At 61.0% G+C, this 20,438-nt stretch overlaps 4 protein-coding genes across 4 annotated transcripts; 2 read left to right on the top strand and 2 right to left on the bottom strand.

Moving 5' to 3' along the window:
• The first annotated feature begins 33 nt into the window (after positions 1-33).
• CHLRE_11g475000v5 (uncharacterized protein) lies at positions 34-8,575 on the top strand. Its single transcript, XM_001701969.2, has 26 exons — positions 34-286; positions 674-709; positions 823-1,116; positions 1,289-1,406; positions 1,627-1,774; positions 1,928-2,031; positions 2,194-2,280; positions 2,420-2,504; positions 2,798-2,910; positions 3,050-3,232; positions 3,395-3,480; positions 3,638-3,722; positions 3,885-3,968; positions 4,147-4,353; positions 4,470-4,577; positions 4,754-4,986; positions 5,199-5,421; positions 5,524-5,631; positions 5,754-5,921; positions 6,074-6,154; positions 6,304-6,489; positions 6,637-6,702; positions 6,825-7,010; positions 7,175-7,426; positions 7,623-7,832; positions 7,987-8,575. The coding sequence occupies exons 1-26, from the start codon at positions 270-272 to the stop codon at positions 8,191-8,193; spliced, it is 3,675 nt and encodes a 1,224-aa protein (XP_001702021.1). The 5' UTR covers positions 34-269; the 3' UTR covers positions 8,194-8,575.
• A 1,087-nt stretch (positions 8,576-9,662) lies between these two features.
• CHLRE_11g474950v5 (uncharacterized protein) lies at positions 9,663-14,891 on the bottom strand. Its single transcript, XM_043067610.1, has 17 exons — positions 14,838-14,891; positions 14,600-14,652; positions 14,263-14,358; positions 13,983-14,034; positions 13,708-13,812; positions 13,523-13,570; positions 13,318-13,353; positions 13,115-13,194; positions 12,861-12,909; positions 12,643-12,708; positions 12,416-12,490; positions 12,106-12,226; positions 11,792-11,954; positions 11,485-11,622; positions 11,065-11,242; positions 10,800-10,862; positions 9,663-10,694 (listed from the first exon to the last, which is right to left on the bottom strand). The coding sequence occupies exons 1-17, from the start codon at positions 14,841-14,843 to the stop codon at positions 10,611-10,613; spliced, it is 1,413 nt and encodes a 470-aa protein (XP_042919615.1). The 5' UTR covers positions 14,844-14,891; the 3' UTR covers positions 9,663-10,610.
• Positions 14,892-14,937: 46 nt separating this feature from the next.
• CHLRE_11g474900v5 (uncharacterized protein) lies at positions 14,938-16,641 on the bottom strand. The gene is made up of 5 exons (XM_043067609.1): positions 16,331-16,641; positions 15,980-16,034; positions 15,648-15,827; positions 15,368-15,455; positions 14,938-15,198 (listed from the first exon to the last, which is right to left on the bottom strand). Exons 1-5 carry the CDS (start codon positions 16,482-16,484, stop codon positions 15,121-15,123), a joined length of 555 nt encoding a protein of 184 aa, XP_042919614.1. The 5' UTR covers positions 16,485-16,641; the 3' UTR covers positions 14,938-15,120.
• A 110-nt stretch (positions 16,642-16,751) lies between these two features.
• Positions 16,752-20,369, top strand: CHLRE_11g474850v5 (uncharacterized protein). Its single transcript, XM_043067608.1, has 10 exons — positions 16,752-17,031; positions 17,188-17,301; positions 17,408-17,560; positions 17,733-17,918; positions 18,110-18,163; positions 18,300-18,434; positions 18,541-18,837; positions 19,025-19,171; positions 19,293-19,577; positions 19,846-20,369. The coding sequence occupies exons 1-10, from the start codon at positions 16,960-16,962 to the stop codon at positions 19,927-19,929; spliced, it is 1,527 nt and encodes a 508-aa protein (XP_042919613.1). The 5' UTR covers positions 16,752-16,959; the 3' UTR covers positions 19,930-20,369.
• Positions 20,370-20,438: the final 69 nt, after the last annotated feature.

Raw genomic sequence — 20,438 nt, 5'->3', positions numbered from 1 at the left:
TGCCTGGACCTGAAACCTGATGAGTTGAGCGCTGTATATACATTAGACACGCTTCTTAACAACTGAACTCGGTGCCCCGCAGCTTTGCACTTCGAGCTCTCCTCAGCCGATTATTTGCACACCCTGCAAATCTTTATCATTATTTAAGGCATCTGGAGAAGCTGCGAGGAGCTATCTAGCGGCCGGGAGCGGGGACGCGAGCTGCATGTCGCGCAGTTGACCTTTGTCCGGGCGCTCTTTGACCGGGGCCATCCGGAGTTTGAGGAGCCATGTTCATCTACTTAAGGTGCGGCAAGCTTGGGGGGCGCAAGCTTGCCCTGAATGTGCACGGAAGAAGACCTCGGCCAGGCTGTTCGCGCAGCAGCAGCCGCAGAAGGCCTAATGATTGGCCTGTGTGCAGAAAGTTTACCCTAGTGAGAATCTGACCGCTCTTGCGAGAGGCCGCACCCGCGCGGCCCTCGGATGGCCCCAGCGTCGCGGTTAGCTGGCCAGCACACGTACTTCTGCACCCGAGTGCAACCCGAGGCGTGTCGCATGGGGGTGCGCCGTTGCGCTAGGGGAGAGACTAGTAGTGGGAGTGGGTGAGGAACAGCGCCATGGGGGGGGGCGGCTTGGCAGCCTTGCGCGCCGCTAACCGAGCCCATCCCAACCTGCTGTGCTTCCCTGCCCACAGTAAAAAGATCGCCATCCCCAACAATGTCAAGCTCAGGTAAGGCAGTGGAAGTCTATGCCGACAAGTTGGCTGTTACGAGGCCAGCGCCTGTTCGATAATCCCTGCTGCCAGGGCGCCAGTACCTAAAACACCATCCCTCCTCTCCTCAGGTGTATCTCCTGGAACACGGACCAGGGCTGGATTGCCTGTGGTGGCGAGAGCGGCCTTCTGAAGGTCCTGCGCCTGGATGGCACAACCAGCAAGGATGTGAAGGGAAAGAAGGAGGGCGGCGCGCCCGGCGGCAACCTGTCGCTCAACCAGACGCTGGAGGGGCACAATGGGGCTGTGATCTGCGTGTGCTGGAACAATGCGTTCCAGAAGCTCACCACTAGCGATGAGTTCGGACTCATCATTGTGTGGATGCTGCACAAGGGCATGTGGTTCGAGGAGATGATCAACAACCGGTGCGCAGCGCGCTGCTTGCTGGGCTGGGGGCGGGGCTGCGAGCGGGCCGCTTGTTTGCGGGCAGGGTCAGGCGGCGGGAACAGCAGCGAGTCGAACGGGGCGAACGTTCGCATCAGGAGAACCGGTGAAATGTGCTTACATAGCCCGGTCGCGGTGTTTCTCTACTCGCAGCAACAAGTCCGTGGTGAAGGACATGAAGTGGACGTCAAACGGCGAGAAGATTTGCATTGTGTACGAGGATGGAGCCGTCATCGTGGGCTCCGTGGATGGAAACCGCCTGTGGGGCAAGGTAGGCTGGGATGGCGGAGCGGGAAGCAGGGGGGCGTGCACCCGCATTGCTAGCGTGCACGCACTTCCTAAGCACTTCCAGGGGGAAACAGAGAAGTGTCCGCTGCTGGGGTTGCCTGGTTGGCCCGCTCGGAGTGGGCAGACCGTGTCCGCTTGCTGCTTCCCGCTGGCCCCGCCTGCCTTATCCCGCCCCAAAACGCTCCTCCCCCGCACGCCCACAGGAGCTGGGCATGGACCTGGCGCTAGTGGAGTGGTCGCCCGACGGCCGCCTGCTGCTGTTCGCCACGCCCGGCGGCGAGTGCCACGTGTACGACGGCAACGGCAACGGGGTGGCCAAGGTGCCGCTCTACTGCAATGAGGGCTACGCCGGTGCGTCCAGCAGACGGACAGGACGGCAACAGGCACGGGGCGAAGCTTAGCTGGGTGAATAGGAAGTTTATGTGGAGGATTGTGCGCACGCAGCGCTCGAGTATCAGCTGTCTCTAAGGGTGTCTCGTGTTCATCGCTCTTTCTCATGCACAGGCGCCTCCAAGATCATCGGCGTGGAGTGGTACGACGGCGTGGAGGGCTATGCCGAGCCCAACTGCCCCGTGCTGGCCATCTGCCTGGACAACGGCCGCATGCAGGTGCGTGGGCAGGGCGAATGCACGGAGGGGGGCCTAGAGGTTGCAAGCGCGGCTGAGCTACTGCCAAAGGGGTGGCTAGGCTGCACTTGAATGTTACATCCGTGTGACAGACGCTCGCCGCCATTATTCAACGCATCACTCCGCCCTGCTTCTCACCTGCAGCTGATGCGCTACGAGTCGGACGACAACGCGGTGTGCATCGACACCGGCATCAAACCCGTCAAGGTCAAGTGGAACATGAACGGCACGGTGAGTGGCGTGCTGCATAACTCGCCATGCAGCGTCATTGCCCGCAGTATGGCACTGTCTTTGGGGTCTTTGGGCGCATCACTCTGTGGACCTTCGCGCCTGACCCGCTGCGCCGTGCCCACCACCCGCTTACACACAGATCTTGGCGGTGGCGGGCTTCCAGATGAGCAGCGCGGTGGCGGACGGGCGCGAGCTGTGGATGGTGCAGTTCTACAACCACAACGGTGAGGGACGTGGCAGGATGGGCTGTGACCGGGCCGTGGAACACCATGTGTAAGGCGATGCCGTGTCATGCGCGGCGTGGCCGTCAGAGCGGGACGGTGCAAACTCGCGCGTCCTTACGCGCCAGCGGCTGGTGGAGGCGATGGGAGGGTTGTGGCAAGCCCGCATGTGCGTGGTCCTGGTGTAGCTTGCTTAAAGGGCCAGGCAAACATGTGGCGCTCTCCCTGTCATGGCATTTCAACATGTCTCTCGAACCCCGTCAACGGCTAAACGTATGCATTGGCCTGGCCTGCAGGCGAGCACCTGCGCACACTGCGTGTGCCGGGCGGCGGCATCAGCGGCATCTCGTGGGAGGGCAACGGCCTGCGCCTGGCGCTGTCGGTGGACAGCTACGTGTACTTCGCCAACGTGAGCGTGCCTACTATAACTGCTGCTTAGAGCCGCTGGCAGGGGCATACAAACGGGCGGGTGGGCGCCGTTGCAAGGAGCAACATGCGGCACCATGTGAAACGTGTTCCAATGTGGCGGGTTGCTCTAATGCCTGCAGGTGCGGCCCGACTACAAGTGGGGCTACTTCTGCAACACGCTGGTGTACGCCTTCAACCGGCCCGACCGCAGCGAGCACTGCGTCATGTTCTGGGACACCAAGAACAACGACAAGTACCCCAAGTACGTGCGCAAGCTGGTGGCCATCCAGGCCTTCGGCGACTTCTGCGTGCTGGCCACCAAGGTGAGGAAGGGTCGGTGCTGGACCGAAGGTGGCAATAGAATGGTAGTTGAGGAAGGGGGCTGTGCCAAGACCTGCAGGGTCCTAGAGGTTATGTGCAGAGATAAGGGCCACGGCCAAAGCGTCTGACCTGCATGTCATTGTCACCGCCATCTTGCGCCACAGGGCGAGAACCCCGGCGAGCACATCCTCATCCTGTGTAACGCCATCGGAAGCCCCGTGGACTCGAAGTACATCGAGGTGGAGCCCAAGTGAGTATGACTGGTGGCGGACATGTTGCCTAGTCTGCACCGTACTCCGCACATGGACACGGTCTATCTATAGGGCTATCAGCATCGGGCCCTTGCATTTCGCGCCTAGCTCCCACTGAACACCCGCTGACCCAACGCCCGCGGCTGCGCCGATCAGGTACCTGGCGATCACCAACTACCACGTCATCGCCGCCAACGACGAGGTGGTGTACGTGTGGCAGTTCCGCACCAGCTTCAGCAAGGTAAGCGTGCCTTGCTAACAGCACGCTGCCGGGGGCTGGAACTCTGGAAGCCGTGGCAGCGGGGCAAGTGGGCACTATGCTGACTGACACGTTTGCCGAGAGTCAAAGGCCGGGGCAGTTGTGAACTTGCCTGGCGCTTGTTCCTGACCTCCGTATGAGCAGGTGCTGTCCACGGACATTAACGCGGTGAAGCGCAAGGACGTGCGCGAGAAGATGTTCTCGGTGGACGACTCCAACCCGGCGCTGGTAGGTTTGGAGCTCAGGAGTGTACACCGAATCTTTCCGAACACAATGTTGCATGCTGATATGCCCTGCAAGCATACAAACGCTCGAGCTGTTTGCGCTATGGATCGGATTACACCGTTCACGCTGCCCTCACTGGCTTTCCTGATTGCAACGTTCTTCCATCTCTCCCCACGTGCAGTCGGACCGCTCGCCGGAGAGCTTCCGCAACATGACCACGCAGACCACCGATCCCATCGCCTGCGTCACCGCCTGCGACAGCGTGCTGATGATTGGCCGCGCGTCGGGTGTGGTGAACCGCTACTCGCTGCCGCACCTCACGCTGGATGCGCAGCACGTGCTGCGCTGCCGGCCGCAGATGCTGGCTCTCAACTGCAATCTAAGCAAGGTGTGCCGCGCTGGCGTAGCGGTGGTGACTTCGGTGTGCGCTTCGGGACCGTATTTCCATGCCAGACTGCCCCTTCTCTGTACGCCGCACGAATTGACTTACCTATCCTTTTGCAGATGTCCATCATCGACATCAACGGCGTGCTGACGTTCTTCGACCTGACCGCCAAGGCGCCGGGCGGCGGCGCCAACACCATGGGCGAGCACCTGTCCTTTGAGCGCAAGGTATGGCTCCACCAGCGCCTGGCCATGAGAACCATAGCTTGCGGTATGGTCAACTGTGGCATTGGGGATGCGCTGAGGGCTCATCCCACAATACCGTCCCGGTTGCGGCTACACACTCGGCACATATTCTTACCGTGCACTGCATGCGCACATCCCCGCTTCCCCCTCACACACAGGACGCGTGGGACATGCGCTGGGCGGACGACAACCCGGAGCTGTTCGCAATGATGGAGAAGACGCGCATGTACATCTTCCGCGGCCTGGACCCCGAGGAGCCGGTGACCAGCTCCGCCTACCTGTGCTCCTTCCACGACCTGGAGATCACCGCCGCCTTCCTGGACGACATCATGCAGCAGCCCGACCAGCCAGACCTGGAGTTCATGGTCATGTACGAGACGCGCTCGCTGCGGTGAGTGCCGCAATGCAGCAGGAGGCGCGACGGCGCGGTGGCGAAAGTTGGGGCGACGGGAGTTACGGCAGTTGACTGTAGACGTGATGGCATGGTCCTGAGCCCGCAGCACCTCTCGAAACACACACTGGGTCAGCTTTCCCCTGGGCTCCTTAGGCCCCATGTGCCATGTTCACACCCTCAAACCCCTGGTTCCTGGCATCGGTGCGCAGCGACACGCGCGAGCTGCTGAAGAGCGCGAGCGTGGACGACGCGTATGCGTTCGTGGACTCCAACAGCCATCCGCGGCTGTGGCGCAACCTGGCGGAGCACGCGCTGGAGCAGCTGGACTTCACCACCGCCGACAAGGCGTTTGTGCGCTGCGCCGACTACCAGGGCATCCAGTTCGTGAAGCACTTGGGCAAGCTGGACGATAAGGCCAAGCAGCGCGCTGAGGTGGGGTTTGCCACACGGGCTTGCGGATGCTAATGCTGCAGTCAGCCGAGTCACACGCCTACACATGTCTCACACAAGCCGCGCGCGCCATTGCGTTTGCAGGTGGCTGTATACTTCAAGCGCTTCGACGAGGCGGAGCAGTTGTACATGCGCATGGACCGCCCCGACCTGGCCATCGACATGCGCATGCGCTTGGGAGACTGGTTCAAGGTGCGCGTAGGGATAAAGCAAGCGGACTGCGCACCCTGGTTTGAACTTGGACAGGGATTCGCTCCAGAAGTTGGGTGCACTTCATTCTCGTGGTGCTCACCACAGCTTGACACCCACTGCAGGTGGAGCGGCTGATCCGCGAGTCCAGCGGCGACGACGCGCAGCTGCTCAATGCGCACAACAAGATCGGGCAGTATTACAGCGACCGCCACAAATGGGGCAAGGCCGCGCAGTACTACGCGCAGGCCAAGAACAGCGAAATGCTGGTCGAGTGCTTCTACGCGCTGGAGGTGAGGCAGGGGGCCAGCTCGTGTCCTCCTCGTCCTCCCTGAGCAGCGAGTGCCCCTTTTGCTAGCGCGCATACCGTGCGGTGCAAGCCCTGTCATGTCATGCTGCATGCCACTTACCCAGCCCGTGTTGGCTCACGCCTTTAACTACACAGGACTTCGTGGCTCTGGGCCGGTTGATGGACGCGCTGCCGGACGGCTCACCCCTGCTGGCCAACATCGGCGAGAAGTTCCAGGTACGGCGGGACGGCGGGCGGGCGAATGTACTACGGTGCCTTGCTGCTAACGCACAGTGGAACGAGTGAATGAAAGCGCAGTCATGATACCGTCTTCCCGCTCCCCCCCCCCCAATCTCACTGTGCCGGTGCATGTCACCCGCGAGCAGAGCGTGGGCCTGTGCAACGAGGGCGTGACGGCATTCCTCAAGGCCGGCGACACCAAGCGCGCCATCGACTGCTGCGTGCTGCTCAACCAGTGGGACCAGGCGGTGCAGCTGGCGCAGGCGCACAACTTCCCGCAGATCGAGCAGTTGCTGGCCAAGTACGCCAACCACCTCCTGGAGAAGGAGAAGGTAGGCGGGGCGGGGCATTGCCACGGGTTTAGGTAGCTTGAGCGGCAGCAGGACTTCCATGCAGTTTGCGGGGCGTGTATGTGAATGGTCTTAATTTGATTGCCATTATCGAGTCGTTGTATTGATCACGTGTGTATCCGGGTGCAGGTCATGGACGCCATCGAGCTGTACCGCAAGGCCAACCACTCCATGGAGGCGGCTCGGCTCCTGCAGGTGGGACGCAAGTGGGCTGGATCATGGGGGGCAGAGAGCCGGACCGCTGTGTTTCAGCCACACCCTAGGAGCCATTGCGCCTCTGACACGCACCTGCGGCCCGGGCCCGTGCACCCCCACAGGACCTGGCAAAGAAGTGTGCGGACCAGAAGGTGCACCCGCTACGCGTTAAGAAGCTGTACGTGCTGGCGGCGCTGGAGATTGAGAAATTCAAGAAGCGCACGCTAGACATGGCAGGGCCGGACAAGACCGCCGCCACGCTGCTGGGCACCGGCGGCACCGCAACCATGGCCGCCACCGCGGCGCAGGTGCGTCTGAGTCGCAGTTGGCGTTTACGCGTGCCGGTGGCTTGCAAGCGTAAAGACGGTGACTGGCCTATCACACACGCCCATTACACCACCCACCTCTTGGTTTCGGGTGGCAATCTTTGTCATCTTCTCTGTCCATTCCATGCCAACCCGCCGCGCTGCAGACGCTTGCGGGCCTGATGACGCTGGAGAGCGCGGTGTCGGGCGAGGCGGGCGTGGACAGCGCCTGGCGTGGCGCGGAGGCCTACCACTTCTGGCTGCTGGCGCACCGGCAGCTGTACGCAGGCAACGTGGACCTGGCCATGCGCACTGCACTGCACCTGCGCGAGTACGAGGACCTGTTGGACCCGGTGGAGATCTACTCCTTCCTGGCGCTCGCCGCCTTCTACAACCAGTTCTTCGGCCAATGCTCCAAGGTGGGCGGGCGGGGTTGCAGGTGGTGCGTGGTGGTTCGCTGCCAGGACTGAACGCCAGGGAGTGGACAGCTGCTGCCATAGTGCAGGCTTTTGCAAGCTGGTGAGCACAAAGCGCTGTTTGCCATGTACGGCATTGCCCGATGTAAGAATGCAAGGAACTTGTTAAACTGAAGCATTTGTGGGAACACCCGTACAGGCTTTCATCAAGCTGGAGTCTATGCCATCCATCCCCAACGACAAGCGTGAGTCCTTCGCAGACCTGGCTATGTCCATCTTCCTAAAGCACCCGCCCGCCGACCCGCGCGCGCTACGTGAGACGCGCGAGAAGAAGGCGCCCGGTGGCGGCGCCATGGCGGGCAACTCACTGGATGCCCTACTGGAGGACCTGGGCGGCGGCCGGGAGCAGGTGAGCGGATGCGTTCACGGGCCTACTTTACTCAATCGGCGGCAGGCATGCCCATTACAAGGTGGAGCTCTGCAGTTCCGTGAATGTTTTCCACTTCTCGATCATGGTCCGATGACTCACTTGTCATGCCGTGTGTGCCGGGGCTGTTCCGCAGGTGTGTGTGGCCAGCGGCCGCATCGTGCGCGACGGCAACGTGGTACGCTGCAAGGTGTGCAAGCACCTGTCCATCACACACGAGCTGCACGGCGCGGCTGTGTGCCCGCTGTGCCATGCCGCGCTGCCAGTATCGGGAGGCGGCGCGCCCGGGAGAGGCATGTCGGCGAAGGGCGGCGCTATGGCGCAGATGTACGGCGCGTATTAGGAGACAAGCGAGCGCTAGGGCGGCAGAGCCTGGCCGCAAGACACGAAGGACCAGGGACTGGACTGTTTTACGGGCACGCATAGGGCTCGTGGATTTGACTGAGTCCTGTTGGTGCATTGGTGGCGGCGGATGCAGGCGGTGATGTAGTATTCTCCGCCTGACTTCGCTTGCAGGCCAAAATGACGAGCCGCAGTAGGATGAGGCCGTGGAACATTGATGTGTACATACGGGCGTGAAGCAATGGGCAACAGTAGTATTCCAGGTTGTGGTGTTGCGATAACACATACGTCAGTGCACCTGACACAGGAGCTCGAAGACGCACGCTGTGTGCATCATGTGCCGATGTGCGTCACCTGCCGTACGGTTGTAATCGAGGAAGGAAAGCCATACTACGGTATCGCTCACCTGAAGCTCGAGGCTAGGGGCACAAGAAGATGAGGTAAATGTGGATGCCATCAGGCAACCTGTCCTTGGATCTCAGCCGAACCACCTTCCGTTACAGTCTAGCCCCCCGCGCGCCACGCCACTCATAGGCATGCAAAATCGGAAATCGGTTTCTGGGTGCAAAGTCATGGCCCCTCCAAGTTGGCGGCCGATAGGTCGGTCGGGGGCAAGGTCGGGGGTCCCACGAAGTTTTGCGCATTTGTGCCAGGTTTTGTTCCTAGCGCTTCTGTCCTGCAGCACGCGGCGCAATGGGCTAGTCTTAAAGCACCTTCGATACATGGGCGCAGCGCAACTATGCGTGCACAGGCATACCCGGATTCAGAACACGTGCATAGTTTGGGGAGCGGCCTGTCGGCATCGGAGATGCCTGGGGAGCTGACCGGGGACAGGCCAGTGCCGGCCGGTTCTTTGCATGGGTAAACGTGTCAGCACATTTCGTATCACCAAGTAAGGTTAAAATAAACCGTTGCATACCGTAGTAGACCCGTCTTTCACCTGTCGGTCGGTGAAAGTGTGTTCCCAAGACGGATTATTGTTACACAGCGATAGAGCTCATCGCGGGCAGTCGACCCCCCTCGACCAACCTGACCAAAAACTGAGGTGTTCTGAGGGGGTTTTGGGGGTTTTGGGGGATCGTACGGGTGGGGGGGTCCGGCAGTTTTTGTGGCATGGGGTCCAAAATGTGTTGTTCCTAACCAACCCCCCCTTCCCCCACGTCTCCGCGTTTCTGTCCTGTGCTGTTGTGCGTGCCACCGAGCCCGGGCGGCGACATATATCGCCGGCGCCGCTCGCCCTGCCTTGCGCCCTGCTGCTCCATGACGCCTCGGCCCCCATCCCATAAGTGTTCTCACTTGCAACTAACCCCTCTGCCTGCATTCCGCTTGTTTTAGCTTGGTCTGCTTTAGTTTGGGCTGGAATTTACATCCTCCCTCCTGTCATGTGCGTGACGAAGGAGGGGCCTGGCAACCCAGAGAAGCACTCCTCATTCCCAGCCCGCCTTTTGGAGAGGATGGCTGGTCCAAGCTTAGGAAAGGGGTTTACATGTGGGCTCATGGAGCGTGCTTGCATAAGCGCCAACACAGTCTGAAGAGCCCACACATCTGTGTCACTTGGCACCATCGGGCTCAAGAGCAAAGACCTACCCTGGCCATGTGCTGTGCGTGGGTCCAAATTGGGTTCCCCTGCCCAGCGCGACATTAGGCGCAGGCAAACAATCAACGAAACCATTGTCGCATGCACGCCTGCTCACTTCTACTTTCATACACACATAGCTGCTCAAACCCCGTACTTTCCATGCGATTGTCTTGCACTTTCCACGACCTGAAGCACACTCCACTTATTGAGGATTGGGAGCCAAGTACACTGGGTACGTAAACCCGCCGCTACCGTTCTTGCATCTCCACTCGCTCGCGTTGCCTAATTGAGTTTCACATTCCGGACCTGCTTCAATCGCGTGAGAACCCTTTGACCATTCCACGCGCATCACGCTAACACCGTAACCACTTATCATGTACCACTATGCCTTAGGGAGGCAGGAAAAGGGCTGAGCCCTCCCCTCCCGGGTCGTTATCAACCCAGCCACCTTGACGCGGGCGCCTACTAAGCACACGTCTCTATGTTGGGGGCCTTTGGCATCCCCGCAAATCCGGACGTGGCCGGTTGGGTGGGGTGCACAGTCCGTGCTAACCCGCAGCTAACAAACTAGTCACGTCACTCGCCGCCAATCGACACGTGCACCCTCAGCCCCACGCCCTGCTAGCGCCGTTCAGGCTCTCAGCCCGGCCCCGCCGCCGCCGGCGGCCATGGCGGCCGCTGCAGCTTGGTCGGCCGCTCGAAGCCCATCAGCTTCAGCAGGAGGAGCACACGGATCACGTTGGCGGCGGTTCCCCAGCACCTGCTGCTGACGTGCCCCTTTCCAATAAAAAAAGCCCCAGATTATTGTCCGGCCTTGCTCATCCTGAGAACGCCAGGAACTACCTGCCCAGGGCGGGGCTGAGGGCGGGGCAGGACTGCGACGGCGTGAAGTTGCCGTAGCAGGCCCAGTTGCAGTACCGCTCCTGTAGGTGTGTGATGCAGCACGCCGTGTCAATGAAGTTTGGCGGGTGGGGCTGGTACCGCACGGGCAGATGCAGATGACCAAGAAGCGCGGCTACGGTACTCACCTTGATCACGCTGCCATCGTTCCAGGTTCCGTTTGCGGATGCGACAATGCCGGCCACCGCAGTCTGCGAGGATCAGGGCATACCGGGAGTCTACTGCTCAGTACCGGTACGCGCAAACATAAGTTTGTACATTGTAAAAGGCGCCAAGCCTAGAGCAAATGCACATCGCCTCCAGCTGCTCTCCTCGGTTGCGCTTTGCGTTTGTCGCGGTTCTCCGCACTTGAATGACTGCTGCATGCGCCGCATTCGACAGCTGCCGGCTCACCTCCATGGCCGTGCACAGCGGCTCGGCGGAGGCAAAGTAGCGATCGTGCACAGCGAGGCAGGTGTTGCAGGACTTGGCGGACTTGGTGCAATTGGTCTCGCGCGTGGACAGCAGCCAGCCCAGCACCACGATGATGCCCACCGCAAACACGCTGCACAACTGGATGAGCGTCAGCATCCTGTGCGGGCCAGGTCCGGAGGGTGCAGCGCGAATGCGTCGGGGCAGTGGCGGCAAGTATTGGCTTCGGTGTGTCAGTGCTCCAAGCCCGAGCGTGGTGCAGACCAGGGCAAGTAGCCCGACATTGAGGCATGTCATGACAGCGTTAGTGAGGAGAGAACGCCAGATCAGAGACACAGGCGGGAAGACACACTCGGGCGCCACTGCCTTCCCTATCGCGCCACCCCTTACCACGCATCCCACCTGAAAAACACCGCGTCCGGGCGGAAGGGCCAGCTGGGGAAGTGGGGCAGGACCGACACGAAGAAGCTGTGCATGCTTCCGTAGTAGTGCCAGTAGCTGGAGCGCAGCGGGCTCCAGCCGAAGCAGGAGATCAGAGGCCTGCGGTGGCCGGTGATGCGGACGGCAGGGCGGGGGGTGCAGTGTGAGCTCTGGCTCTGCACTTAAATCATCGGCTCTTAATGACGCCCATGAAGGCAAGTGCAGCGCAGCCACGTCCACGGCAGCCTTTTGTGGCAGCATTCCTAACGTGAAATCCGTACACGCTTACTTAGGCAGCTGGATGGGCGGCGGCCGGCCATCGGGCCCCAGGTCCGGAGCCACAGAGGCGGGGCCGGCCTCCTCGCCGTTGCCCCCCTGTACCTTCAGCTCAATCTGCTCCGCTCCGGATCGGTGCGACCCGTCTTTGCCATTAGCACTCTTCGCGCCATGCTCTGTAAGAATGCCGGCGGGCAGAGGCAGCCAGAAAGTGGAGGGTGCTGGTAGCCAGGAAAGTGTCAGCACATCTTGGGCGCAGACCCCGTTGCGCAGCCTCAAGCCCGGTGATAACCAGGCGTGTCTTCACACCGCAAACCAGGCACTCACTCTCGCTAAGGCGCATGAACTTGGAGCTGGTGGTTGCGTTGCCGCCCGAAGGCCGCGGGCCGCCCGCGCTGGCACGCTCCTCCATCGCGTCCTCCCTCAGCTGCCGGATGTTGCGCTCCACCTACGGTATTGAGAATTTCAGTGTGGGGTGGATAGCTTGCAGCAGGAGCACATAGCCCGATGCAAGTAAAGCATGCCGGACTTGCGCATGCCGGGTTGGATGGCACACAGCACGTTAGCATAGCACTGCGGTTTGCAAGCAAAGCACGCCGGGGTGCTGGCGCTGGCAGACGCGGGCAGCAGCACCCACCTCGGCCCAGTTGGCGGCCTGGCTTTGCAGGCGCTCAATGTTGAACGCAATCCGGTTTGACTGCTCGTGCCAGTCCTGCATACGGTGAGCGTGCCGCGTCGCATAACGGCATTGCAAAATGGCACTACGACAGAGAGGAGTGTGCATGAAGCCGCTAACAAATGCTTGCATATCCTGCACTAAGGTGCTTCAACTAGTATCCGGAGCCCGAAACCCAATGCACCAACCTTGGCGGCGAGCCCACAAGTGAACAGGTTGAGCATGCGCTTGCCGAACGCGCGCTGGCAAGACAGCTGCGTGCAAGTAAGATGCGGCGTACAGTCGTTGCTTGTAAGGATGTGAGCCCATGTCATCAGAGGAAGCCGATGCAATGAGCGCAGGTGCAAAAAGGCGCTTCTAGCAAGCGGCCTGTGGTGAGTAGCCTGCGCACATGTCCATAGCTCACCGCGAACAGCAGGCACTCATCCTTGAGCTGCTTCTCCTCCACCACGTACCTGCGCCCAGGCGAATAGCCACACATACCGTGTGAGCACAGCAGGGGATTAAGCTGCGCACGGCCAGACTGTGATCCTCAGCAGCTTTCAAAGATAGGTGCGAGCGCGTCGAGCATACGGTCTACGCCCTGGTCAGGCTGTGGTGCTGGCGAGCCTCATGTTTGCGCGTGCGCCCGCCCCCACCACCCAAACCCCCGGCACCCACGTGAACTCCAGCAGACGCTGCGCCTCCACGGGCGCGCGCTCAAACAGCTGGTTCAGCCCCACCAGCCGGCTCTCCGTGCTCTGCATGCCAGGCGTTTGGGTTCATGGGTTGCATATGAGTACGTCCGGGCGTGGGTAGTGGTTGCGGGTTTAGTATGGGTGGAGAAGACGAATCATAGATTGGTGTTCCCAAACCGCACGCACCATGAGCTTGATGTACTGCACCAGCAGCTGAATGGTCTGTTGCGTAGGGTCGCAGACAGGGAGTGCCCGGTGGAACTTAGGCAGGTAGTCGATGCCAACTTCAGCACCGTAAAAGTCTGTAAGCCCGTGCGTAAGCCCAGCCACCTGCTACGCCCACCCGCATCTTCGCACTTCCTTAGCCACCCTCGCACCCCCAAGCCCCTACCTGCAGGTTGACCACCACGAAGGTGCCGAACGAGACCGGGTCCACGCCCTGCATGCATAGGCGCCGACATACATTCACCGTGTGTTCGTGTACGTATCTGTGCAGTCAATCGTACCGTCCAACCGCCCGCATGCTGTGTTGGCTCTTCCGGTGCTCAGCCCATGCCCAATCGACGCGTCACCCACGTTGTTGCCGAACTTGTTGTAGTAGGCGGCCACTCCGTAGATGGCCCACACGTTCATGAGCACCCAAGTGACCATGAAGTACCAGAAGAATGCTGTGGTGTAGAACTGCACATATGGGAGCATCGAGTGCGTGGGTGAGGCGGTGGGCGGCCAGGCGCGCGTCAACCTGCTTTGCAATGCCACTCCTGTCGACAGCTGCATAGTCGTATTGCAGCCACGTAAAGATGGTCGCAAGCGCGCCACGACAAGCGCCAACCCCAGCCCATTCCACGTACCGCGACGTTGGCCCAGTCCACCAGGATGCGCATGGACAGCAGCCGGAAGTACCTGCAGTTCCGCATAGGTGGGATGCATCAGTGCACATGTGTCAAGGGAAAGGAAACGTGTCTTGGTGTGTCCCTGCGTGCGTGTGTGTATCTGTGGGTGTGATGCGCGCATGAGCCCCATCTACGTTCCTTGCCGTACCATATGCCCTCGATCCATGCACGCTTCACCTCGTCCGGTCCAACGCGCCCAGTCCCTCCCCCAGTCCGCTACGCCGTGCCCTGCCCTCACATGAGCTTGCGGATTGAGTATTCCACGGCCATGCCCACCAGCACGATGAGCGTCACCAGCGGGTACAGGATGATGCACGTCTTGATCAGCGGCAGCCTGAGATGGTGGGAGGGGTGGCGGTAGATGTGGACCGGTGACAAGCAGTGACAGCAGACCGTGGGCCTTGCCGCGGTTGGCTGCTGATGACGGGAGCTCGTGCCTAGAGAGAGCGCAACCAGCGCTGCTCGTGCCTGGGGCCCACACATTATGCCATTGGCGGTTGAAGGACGCCTTTCAGCCCCGAGCTAAATCCAGCACGACACCCTCTCGCAGGCTTCCCCGTTCAAGCCGGCCGCACCATGTGCTAGTGTAGGCGTTGCCGCTCTTCCACGCACGCTCCTGGTTCTCCACCTGTGATGCAAAACCAGTTCACCCAGCGTTACTGACAGGTTCTCGCCATGGCCCATCATTATATTCAGGGCACGGCACACCGCACGTTACAACCAACGAACTTACGTCTTTTGACCGTAACGTGGTTGACAAGTAGCGCACATGCGGAGGTTGGGCAAAGGTAGAAGGCGGATGGGTTGGTTTACCGACATAAGTGGTTGAGCAGTGAGGTCGCAGCAGGCATCTGCACCTCACCCTCCCCAAGCAGTCGTGCAAAGCGTTCACTTCTTCACTACAGCCAAAGACACTGTCGAGGACTTACATACGCTGCATGAAGCGACGTGGGCGACCGTAATATTGAGGCCGGAGCACGCACGCCCAGGAAAGGGGGTTAGGAACATGGGCAACATTGTAAGCTGCAAGCGACAGCGTGCGACAGTTGGCACACACGACAGCTGCAACAGTACAAGCCCTTCATGCGCCCGCTGCTCACGCAATGAACATGACCACAGTGGCCTGCGCCACCAGGTACACGGTCAGCGCAATGTCCAGGATATAGGCGTGCCACTGTAGGGCGGGGGGGGGGCACACAAGCAGATCAGGGTTTCAGTTGCGTGGCAGAAGCACAAGACAACCGGCCTCGCAAACAGACCCACATGCCCGCAGCTGCAACGCGTGCTCGGAACTCAACCCCATTGACGTTGTTTTTCTTCTCGTGCCCAAGAAAACCCGTCACCTTGGGCACGTCGAAGGGCAGCGGCACCAGCTCCTCATACGTAAGCCCGTACACGCCGTCGGTGTCAGCCTTGGTTGTCACGATTCGCCTGTGCGATGACGCGCGCAAGGGTGCGAACAGTCCGCTCACAACACTCGACCAACGGAGAACCGCGTAATCCTCATGTAACCCTTCTACCCTCGCCCTGACCCAGATCCCCGATGTCGAGCCTACAAAAGAGACTGACAGCAACAACTCCTAACAACCCGCTCCCCCAGTGCCGCTCCCCTCCTAGTCTCACTTGAGGCGACCCAGGTAGTCCTCCTCTTCCAGAGCCTTGAGCTGCGCATCCAGCTTGGCGTCGTGTGGCTTCTCATCGCCACAGCCGTCGCCGTGGGCCTCGGTGCCGGGCGCCGGCAGAGTCTCGGCCTTCAGCTGCAGTCGCGCCTTGTGTGCGCGCGAAGTCGTGACGTGCTCATACCTGGCACAGGCGATGGTCATCGAGTGGACATATGAATGGGTTGAGGGGTTTGGAGGGTGCGCGTGCCCTAGCAGGTGCGTGTGCCCTGCTCTATGTGCCCGTTTGCTACAGCCGTAAGTGCGGGGCGGTCTTCCCGTGCGCGTTGTACTGACTGGGAGGGGATGACGTCAAAGTAGGGACCTGAAATGAAGCGCTTGAAGGCTCCCACTGTAAGGCGGGGCGCATTGGGAGGGATCAGCGGGCGCAAAGTTGCAAGGTTTTCTGGGGCCGCAGACAACCGTGACCAGCCGCAAGGCGCAACTGCTCCGGTGAGAAGTTCTGCGTTCGCAGCTTCCCCGTCGCTCCAAGGCTTAGGTATGGTCAGCCACAATCATGCCCTACCCAGCATATGCAGATCCCCTGTGCAACCGGGGTTCTTTGACCTGGGCAAACACCCCCATCGCTGTCGTCGAACAGTTCCGGCGACAGCGATGGCGCTATACGTGGCTGTATGAGCCGCTTACTCTCGATTTGCTTCTCGGTGATGGTTGCGGGATGCTTTGCGATGGCGTTGGGCTTCACGGCGCCATCTTTCGACGAGACGGACGCCTGCCGCTTTGCTTGCGACTCCGTGACTACCTTGCCTGCCTCCTCTACATCGGGTTCTGAGCCACTCATCGCAGCGCTCCTGCGCCCAGGCAACGCAGAGGTTCGTGGAGCAGGAAACGCTTGCGCGCGGAGACCGTGCAAGAAAAGTTAGCTGTAGGTGCACGCTGGATACTAAATGGCTGTCATACAACTTGATATTCAGCCCCACCGGTATTTGTCCGGAATGAAAATCGCAAAACCATGTCATGCATGAATTGGACCGCGAGTTTGACAGTGCAGTACGCAGGCCACAATTCTGGATGAAGCGTATTGAACATTCCATGCTTAGGAAAAATATTCAGGCCTGAAAACGAACCCACACAAATGAGCAAACGGCCTCGCGTACAAGTTATGTGTGCGCAGTAGGAGTCCTTAAATGCATACGGAGTTGCGGTGCTGTGGAGTTCTCTACAGCCAGTTCGGCAAGTCGTGCGCAACCTGGGCGGCGGGCCAGCCTGCCCGCCCGAGGCACGCCCAGGCAGCCCGCCGCCCTTCTCCCGTGGCAATGGACGCTCCACCGCCGTTTAGCAGCGGCAAGGACACCCGGTACCCCTTTGAAGTGACAGTGCTGCAACAGGTAATATACAGCCTTGTGGGCGGCTGATTGGCACTTGTCCCTTCTCAGGACATGGACGCGTTGGGGCCCCCATCCCTGCCGGCCTACTGAAGGAGTTAGTGGGGCCCACTCGAATCCATGTAAATGCTCATGCTCATACTGACGCTATCGTCACAGGCGCTGCAAGACCCGCCCCTCGATAAGCAGCTGGGTGTACACATTGCGCACGTGGTAGCGGCGCGGGAGGGCCCGGCCAGCGAGGTGCTGGCGGAGCAGCTCGGCGTGCCGCGGGTAAGCTGGCAGCTGCTCGTTCACTACTCATTGTTGCAAGCAGCGCGCTCCGAGTTGGTGGCGACATGCGTGAACTTGCGACCAACATGCCTCCTATCCTCAACAGGACCTGGTGCTGCGGCTGTTGTGGTTCGGGGCGCTATACTACAGCCCTGTGGCGCCCCTGCCGCACCCCGACCGCATGGCTGGACTGGCCCAGGAGCAGCTGGACCGCATCCACGCCGTGCGGGCGGAGGGGCTGGCGCGCTGGGGCCGGGACGTGAGTGGCACATCTCTTGGCGGCTGACTGGGGTGGCATTTGAGCCATGCACTCTATCCGACAATCAGCTGTGTTGCTGTTCGGTTGCGCGGCATAGGTTGCGTGGGCGTTTTTGGATGGCTGGGTTGTGACTCCGGTACCGACGTCTTGCTACCCCCTTGCCTGTGTCCAGTCCAAGTTGCAGACGGCGCGGCGCCTGAGCAGTGACGAGGTGGTGGCTGCGGGCGGCTACCTGCGCGCGCACTGCCACCCCAAGCGCTTCCCTGTGGCGCACTCGCTCAAACGGGAGGACTGGGCGCCGCGGCTGCTGGCGGTGCGGGAGGACCATGTGGTTGTGAGCAAGCCGCCCGGGCTGCAGGTGTGTAGGGGTGTGGGTGTGGGTTCGTACGGTATGTAATGTCAATTCCTTTCCCAAACTGCTTGAAGCGTTGGTGATGGTGCGAACATGCCCCGCAAGGGCACAGCGCTGGGGCAGGCCCGCTTCCGTTGGGTGAGCCAAGGAGGTGGTTGCCGCCATACACGTGGCTGTGGTCCCGTGGCTACACGCAGGTGCCGCCCACAGTGGACAACGTGCAGGAGTCACTGTTGGCATGTGTGGAGAGGGTGAGCTCACAAGCATGCTTGAGCGCGTACTAGTTAATTCGACTGCGTGGCGCGCATCGTAGCGATGACATCGTATGCCTAGCAACGTTTAGCTGATGAGAAATACCCCGTTTGTGCTACCCATTTTGTGCCACAGGCGCTGTCGCTGCCGGCCGGCACGCTGCAGCCCGCCCACCGGCTGGACGCGGGCACGGAGGGGGTGGTGGTGCTGGTGCGGGACAGCCCCGCCTTCGCAGCCTACTTCCGGGGGCTCATGGCTGACAAGGCCACGGTGAGCCGGGTCCTGGGTTAAGAGTGGCAGGGCTGGTGCTTCGAAGGGCTTTCAAAGAGGTTCAGAAGCTTCTTGTTGAGTCTTGTGACGCTGTGGCCGTCTGCAGAGCGAACGTGTGCGCAAGACGTACCGCTGCCTTGTGTCCGCGCCGCCTCCGGCGAACCTCTTCCCGCCTGGCGGCACGCTGCTGGATGAATCGGAGGTGGATGCCGCCGGGGCAAGTGCAGTCACGTCTAGCCAGGCTACTAGCAGTAGCAGTCGCAGCAGCAGTGGCTGCGGCGCTGCCGGACGGCTGGTGCACTGGGTGCTCGAGGACCAGCGGGCGGCGGGCGAGATGGCGCACACGGTGGTGGTGGACGAGGGCACCGCTGGGGCGCAGCGCTGCGAGCTGAAGCTCAAGCAGGTCGGCTGTCTGGGGGCATAAGCATCATGGTTGGGAGATTTAGTTTCAGGGGCGTGCTGTCTGGGGTGGGGGTTGTTATGGCGCTGTCGGATGGGGGGTGTTCATCGAGGGATGGCCAAGGGGGAGGGGATCGTTCACCAACCATCTGAACTCTGGTCGATGCCAACAGCTGTCAGTTGCCCCACAGGTGGAGCGGGTGTGGCTGAACGAGCAGGCGGCAGTGCTGTGGGGCATTGGGTCGGACTCGCGCACCACCACGTCTGGTGCCGCCGCTGGGCCCGGCCCCGCGGCGTACGAGGTGACGGTGGAGCTGGTGACTGGGCGCACGCATCAGGTGCGGCGATATGAAGCTACTGGATCATCGCATGGTGGCTATGGGTTTCCATGGGTGCGATGCGTACCGCTTCTAAGTGTACGACGGCTTCATCTGGTATTGTGGGTTTGGCGCTGTGCAGGTGCGGGTGCAGATGGCGGCCATCGGCTGTCCGCTGCTGGGTGACCACCTGTATGGAGCGCTGGCGGCGCAGGGCCGACTAAGGCGGCAGCAGGAGCAGCAAGGACAGCATCAAGGCGATGCAGAAGGGCAACATGCAGCAGGGAGCGGACATCGTGTACAGAGTGGAGAGGCGGCGTCAGGGTCGGGACAAGCTCACACGGCGCCACCGGCGCCAGCCCGTGGTTCTGTGGCGGAGTGGTGCCGCCCAGCGCTGGAGCAGCAGCTCGCACCTGTAGCACTGCAGGTACGCGCTTCGTAGCCAAAAAACTCATGCTGGCTCAAGTACCGAGGGCGGTGAAGGTGCATGCAGCTAGTACCGCACCTACCTGCGAACAGTGAAGACGTGGTCGATGCCCCTGCCTTCTCCCAACCGAGGATTGATTCGCGGGGCTAGCGCACTTACCCTGTCACGTTCCTCTCTCGATAGGTGTGGTATGCATTGCAATGAATGCTGTCTTATGACGTTGATGGACTGAACAGTGAACACCGCAGGTACTTGCCATGCCCCGCAGGCGCACTCGCTGGAGGTACTGGAGGATGGCCCCATGGGCGCCGCGCCCGTCCTGCATTGCGCGGGCACACCTTGGTGGCGCTGAGTGAATCTCAACGTGGCTGGCCTCGGTGGGCGGCGTCAGCAGCGCCTGCGCCAGCCCGGCGGTGGACGCCACGGGGGTGGCGCTGGGAGCACAGGTAGAGGCGTTAGTTGTAAGTTATAATACGTATGGGATGGGGGCCGAGACGTCGTGGAGCAGCAAGGCAAGCGGCGCCGGTGATAAATGTCGCCGCCCGGGCTCGATGGCACGCACAACAGCACAGGACAGACATGCGGAGACGTGTGTGTTGGTGGCGCTGAGTGAATCTCAACATGTTTGGATGTGCTGACTGGTGGGCGGAGGGCGCGGTGGGGTCGCACCTATTTTGCATGCTCGGCCGCTGGAGAGGGCGGGGAAAGCGGCACGCACCAGCTTCGCAGCACCGGCCATTAACCACATGAAATTCGATTGCGATGTTAAATATGCTGTAAATTTGTTGGATCCTGGAAGGGCTCTGCTTTCTGCGGCCCCATCGGTAGCATGCCGCAATCGGAGGTCACATGTTCCGTTGG

The sequence above is a fragment of the Chlamydomonas reinhardtii genome, chromosome 11 (assembly GCF_000002595.2).
Source record: "Chlamydomonas reinhardtii strain CC-503 cw92 mt+ chromosome 11, whole genome shotgun sequence".
Classification (NCBI taxonomy): Eukaryota; Viridiplantae; Chlorophyta; class Chlorophyceae; order Chlamydomonadales; family Chlamydomonadaceae; genus Chlamydomonas; species Chlamydomonas reinhardtii.
The sequence above is the reverse complement of the archived record's forward strand: the minus strand, read 5'-3'. Positions and strand labels throughout refer to the sequence as shown.

What these genes read in the sequence shown, in the direction of transcription:
- CHLRE_11g475000v5 (XM_001701969.2), top strand. An exon ending in CTGCAATGAGGGCTACGCCG is followed by an intron (nt 1,775 to 1,927) that starts GTGCGTCCAGCA and finishes TCTCATGCACAG; the next exon opens with GCGCCTCCAAGATCATCGGC. An exon ending in TACATCGAGGTGGAGCCCAA is followed by an intron (nt 3,481 to 3,637) that starts GTGAGTATGACT and finishes TGCGCCGATCAG; the next exon opens with GTACCTGGCGATCACCAACT.
- CHLRE_11g474950v5 (XM_043067610.1), bottom strand. An exon ending in CGCTGTGCACGGCCATGGAG is followed by an intron (nt 10,863 to 11,064) that starts GTGAGCCGGCAG and finishes TGATCCTCGCAG; the next exon opens with ACTGCGGTGGCCGGCATTGT. An exon ending in ACGATGGCAGCGTGATCAAG is followed by an intron (nt 10,695 to 10,799) that starts GTGAGTACCGTA and finishes ACACACCTACAG; the next exon opens with GAGCGGTACTGCAACTGGGC.
- CHLRE_11g474900v5 (XM_043067609.1), bottom strand. Translation starts at nt 16,484, where the DNA reads ATGAGTGGCTCAGAACCCGATGTAGAGGAGGCAGGCAAGGTAGTCACG. An exon ending in TTTGACGTCATCCCCTCCCA is followed by an intron (nt 15,828 to 15,979) that starts GTCAGTACAACG and finishes CGCCTGTGCCAG; the next exon opens with GTATGAGCACGTCACGACTT. An exon ending in GACTACCTGGGTCGCCTCAA is followed by an intron (nt 15,456 to 15,647) that starts GTGAGACTAGGA and finishes GTCATCGCACAG; the next exon opens with GCGAATCGTGACAACCAAGG.
- CHLRE_11g474850v5 (XM_043067608.1), top strand. Translation starts at nt 16,960, where the DNA reads ATGGACGCTCCACCGCCGTTTAGCAGCGGCAAGGACACCCGGTACCCC. An exon ending in TCATGGCTGACAAGGCCACG is followed by an intron (nt 18,435 to 18,540) that starts GTGAGCCGGGTC and finishes GGCCGTCTGCAG; the next exon opens with AGCGAACGTGTGCGCAAGAC. An exon ending in GCGAGCTGAAGCTCAAGCAG is followed by an intron (nt 18,838 to 19,024) that starts GTCGGCTGTCTG and finishes GTTGCCCCACAG; the next exon opens with GTGGAGCGGGTGTGGCTGAA.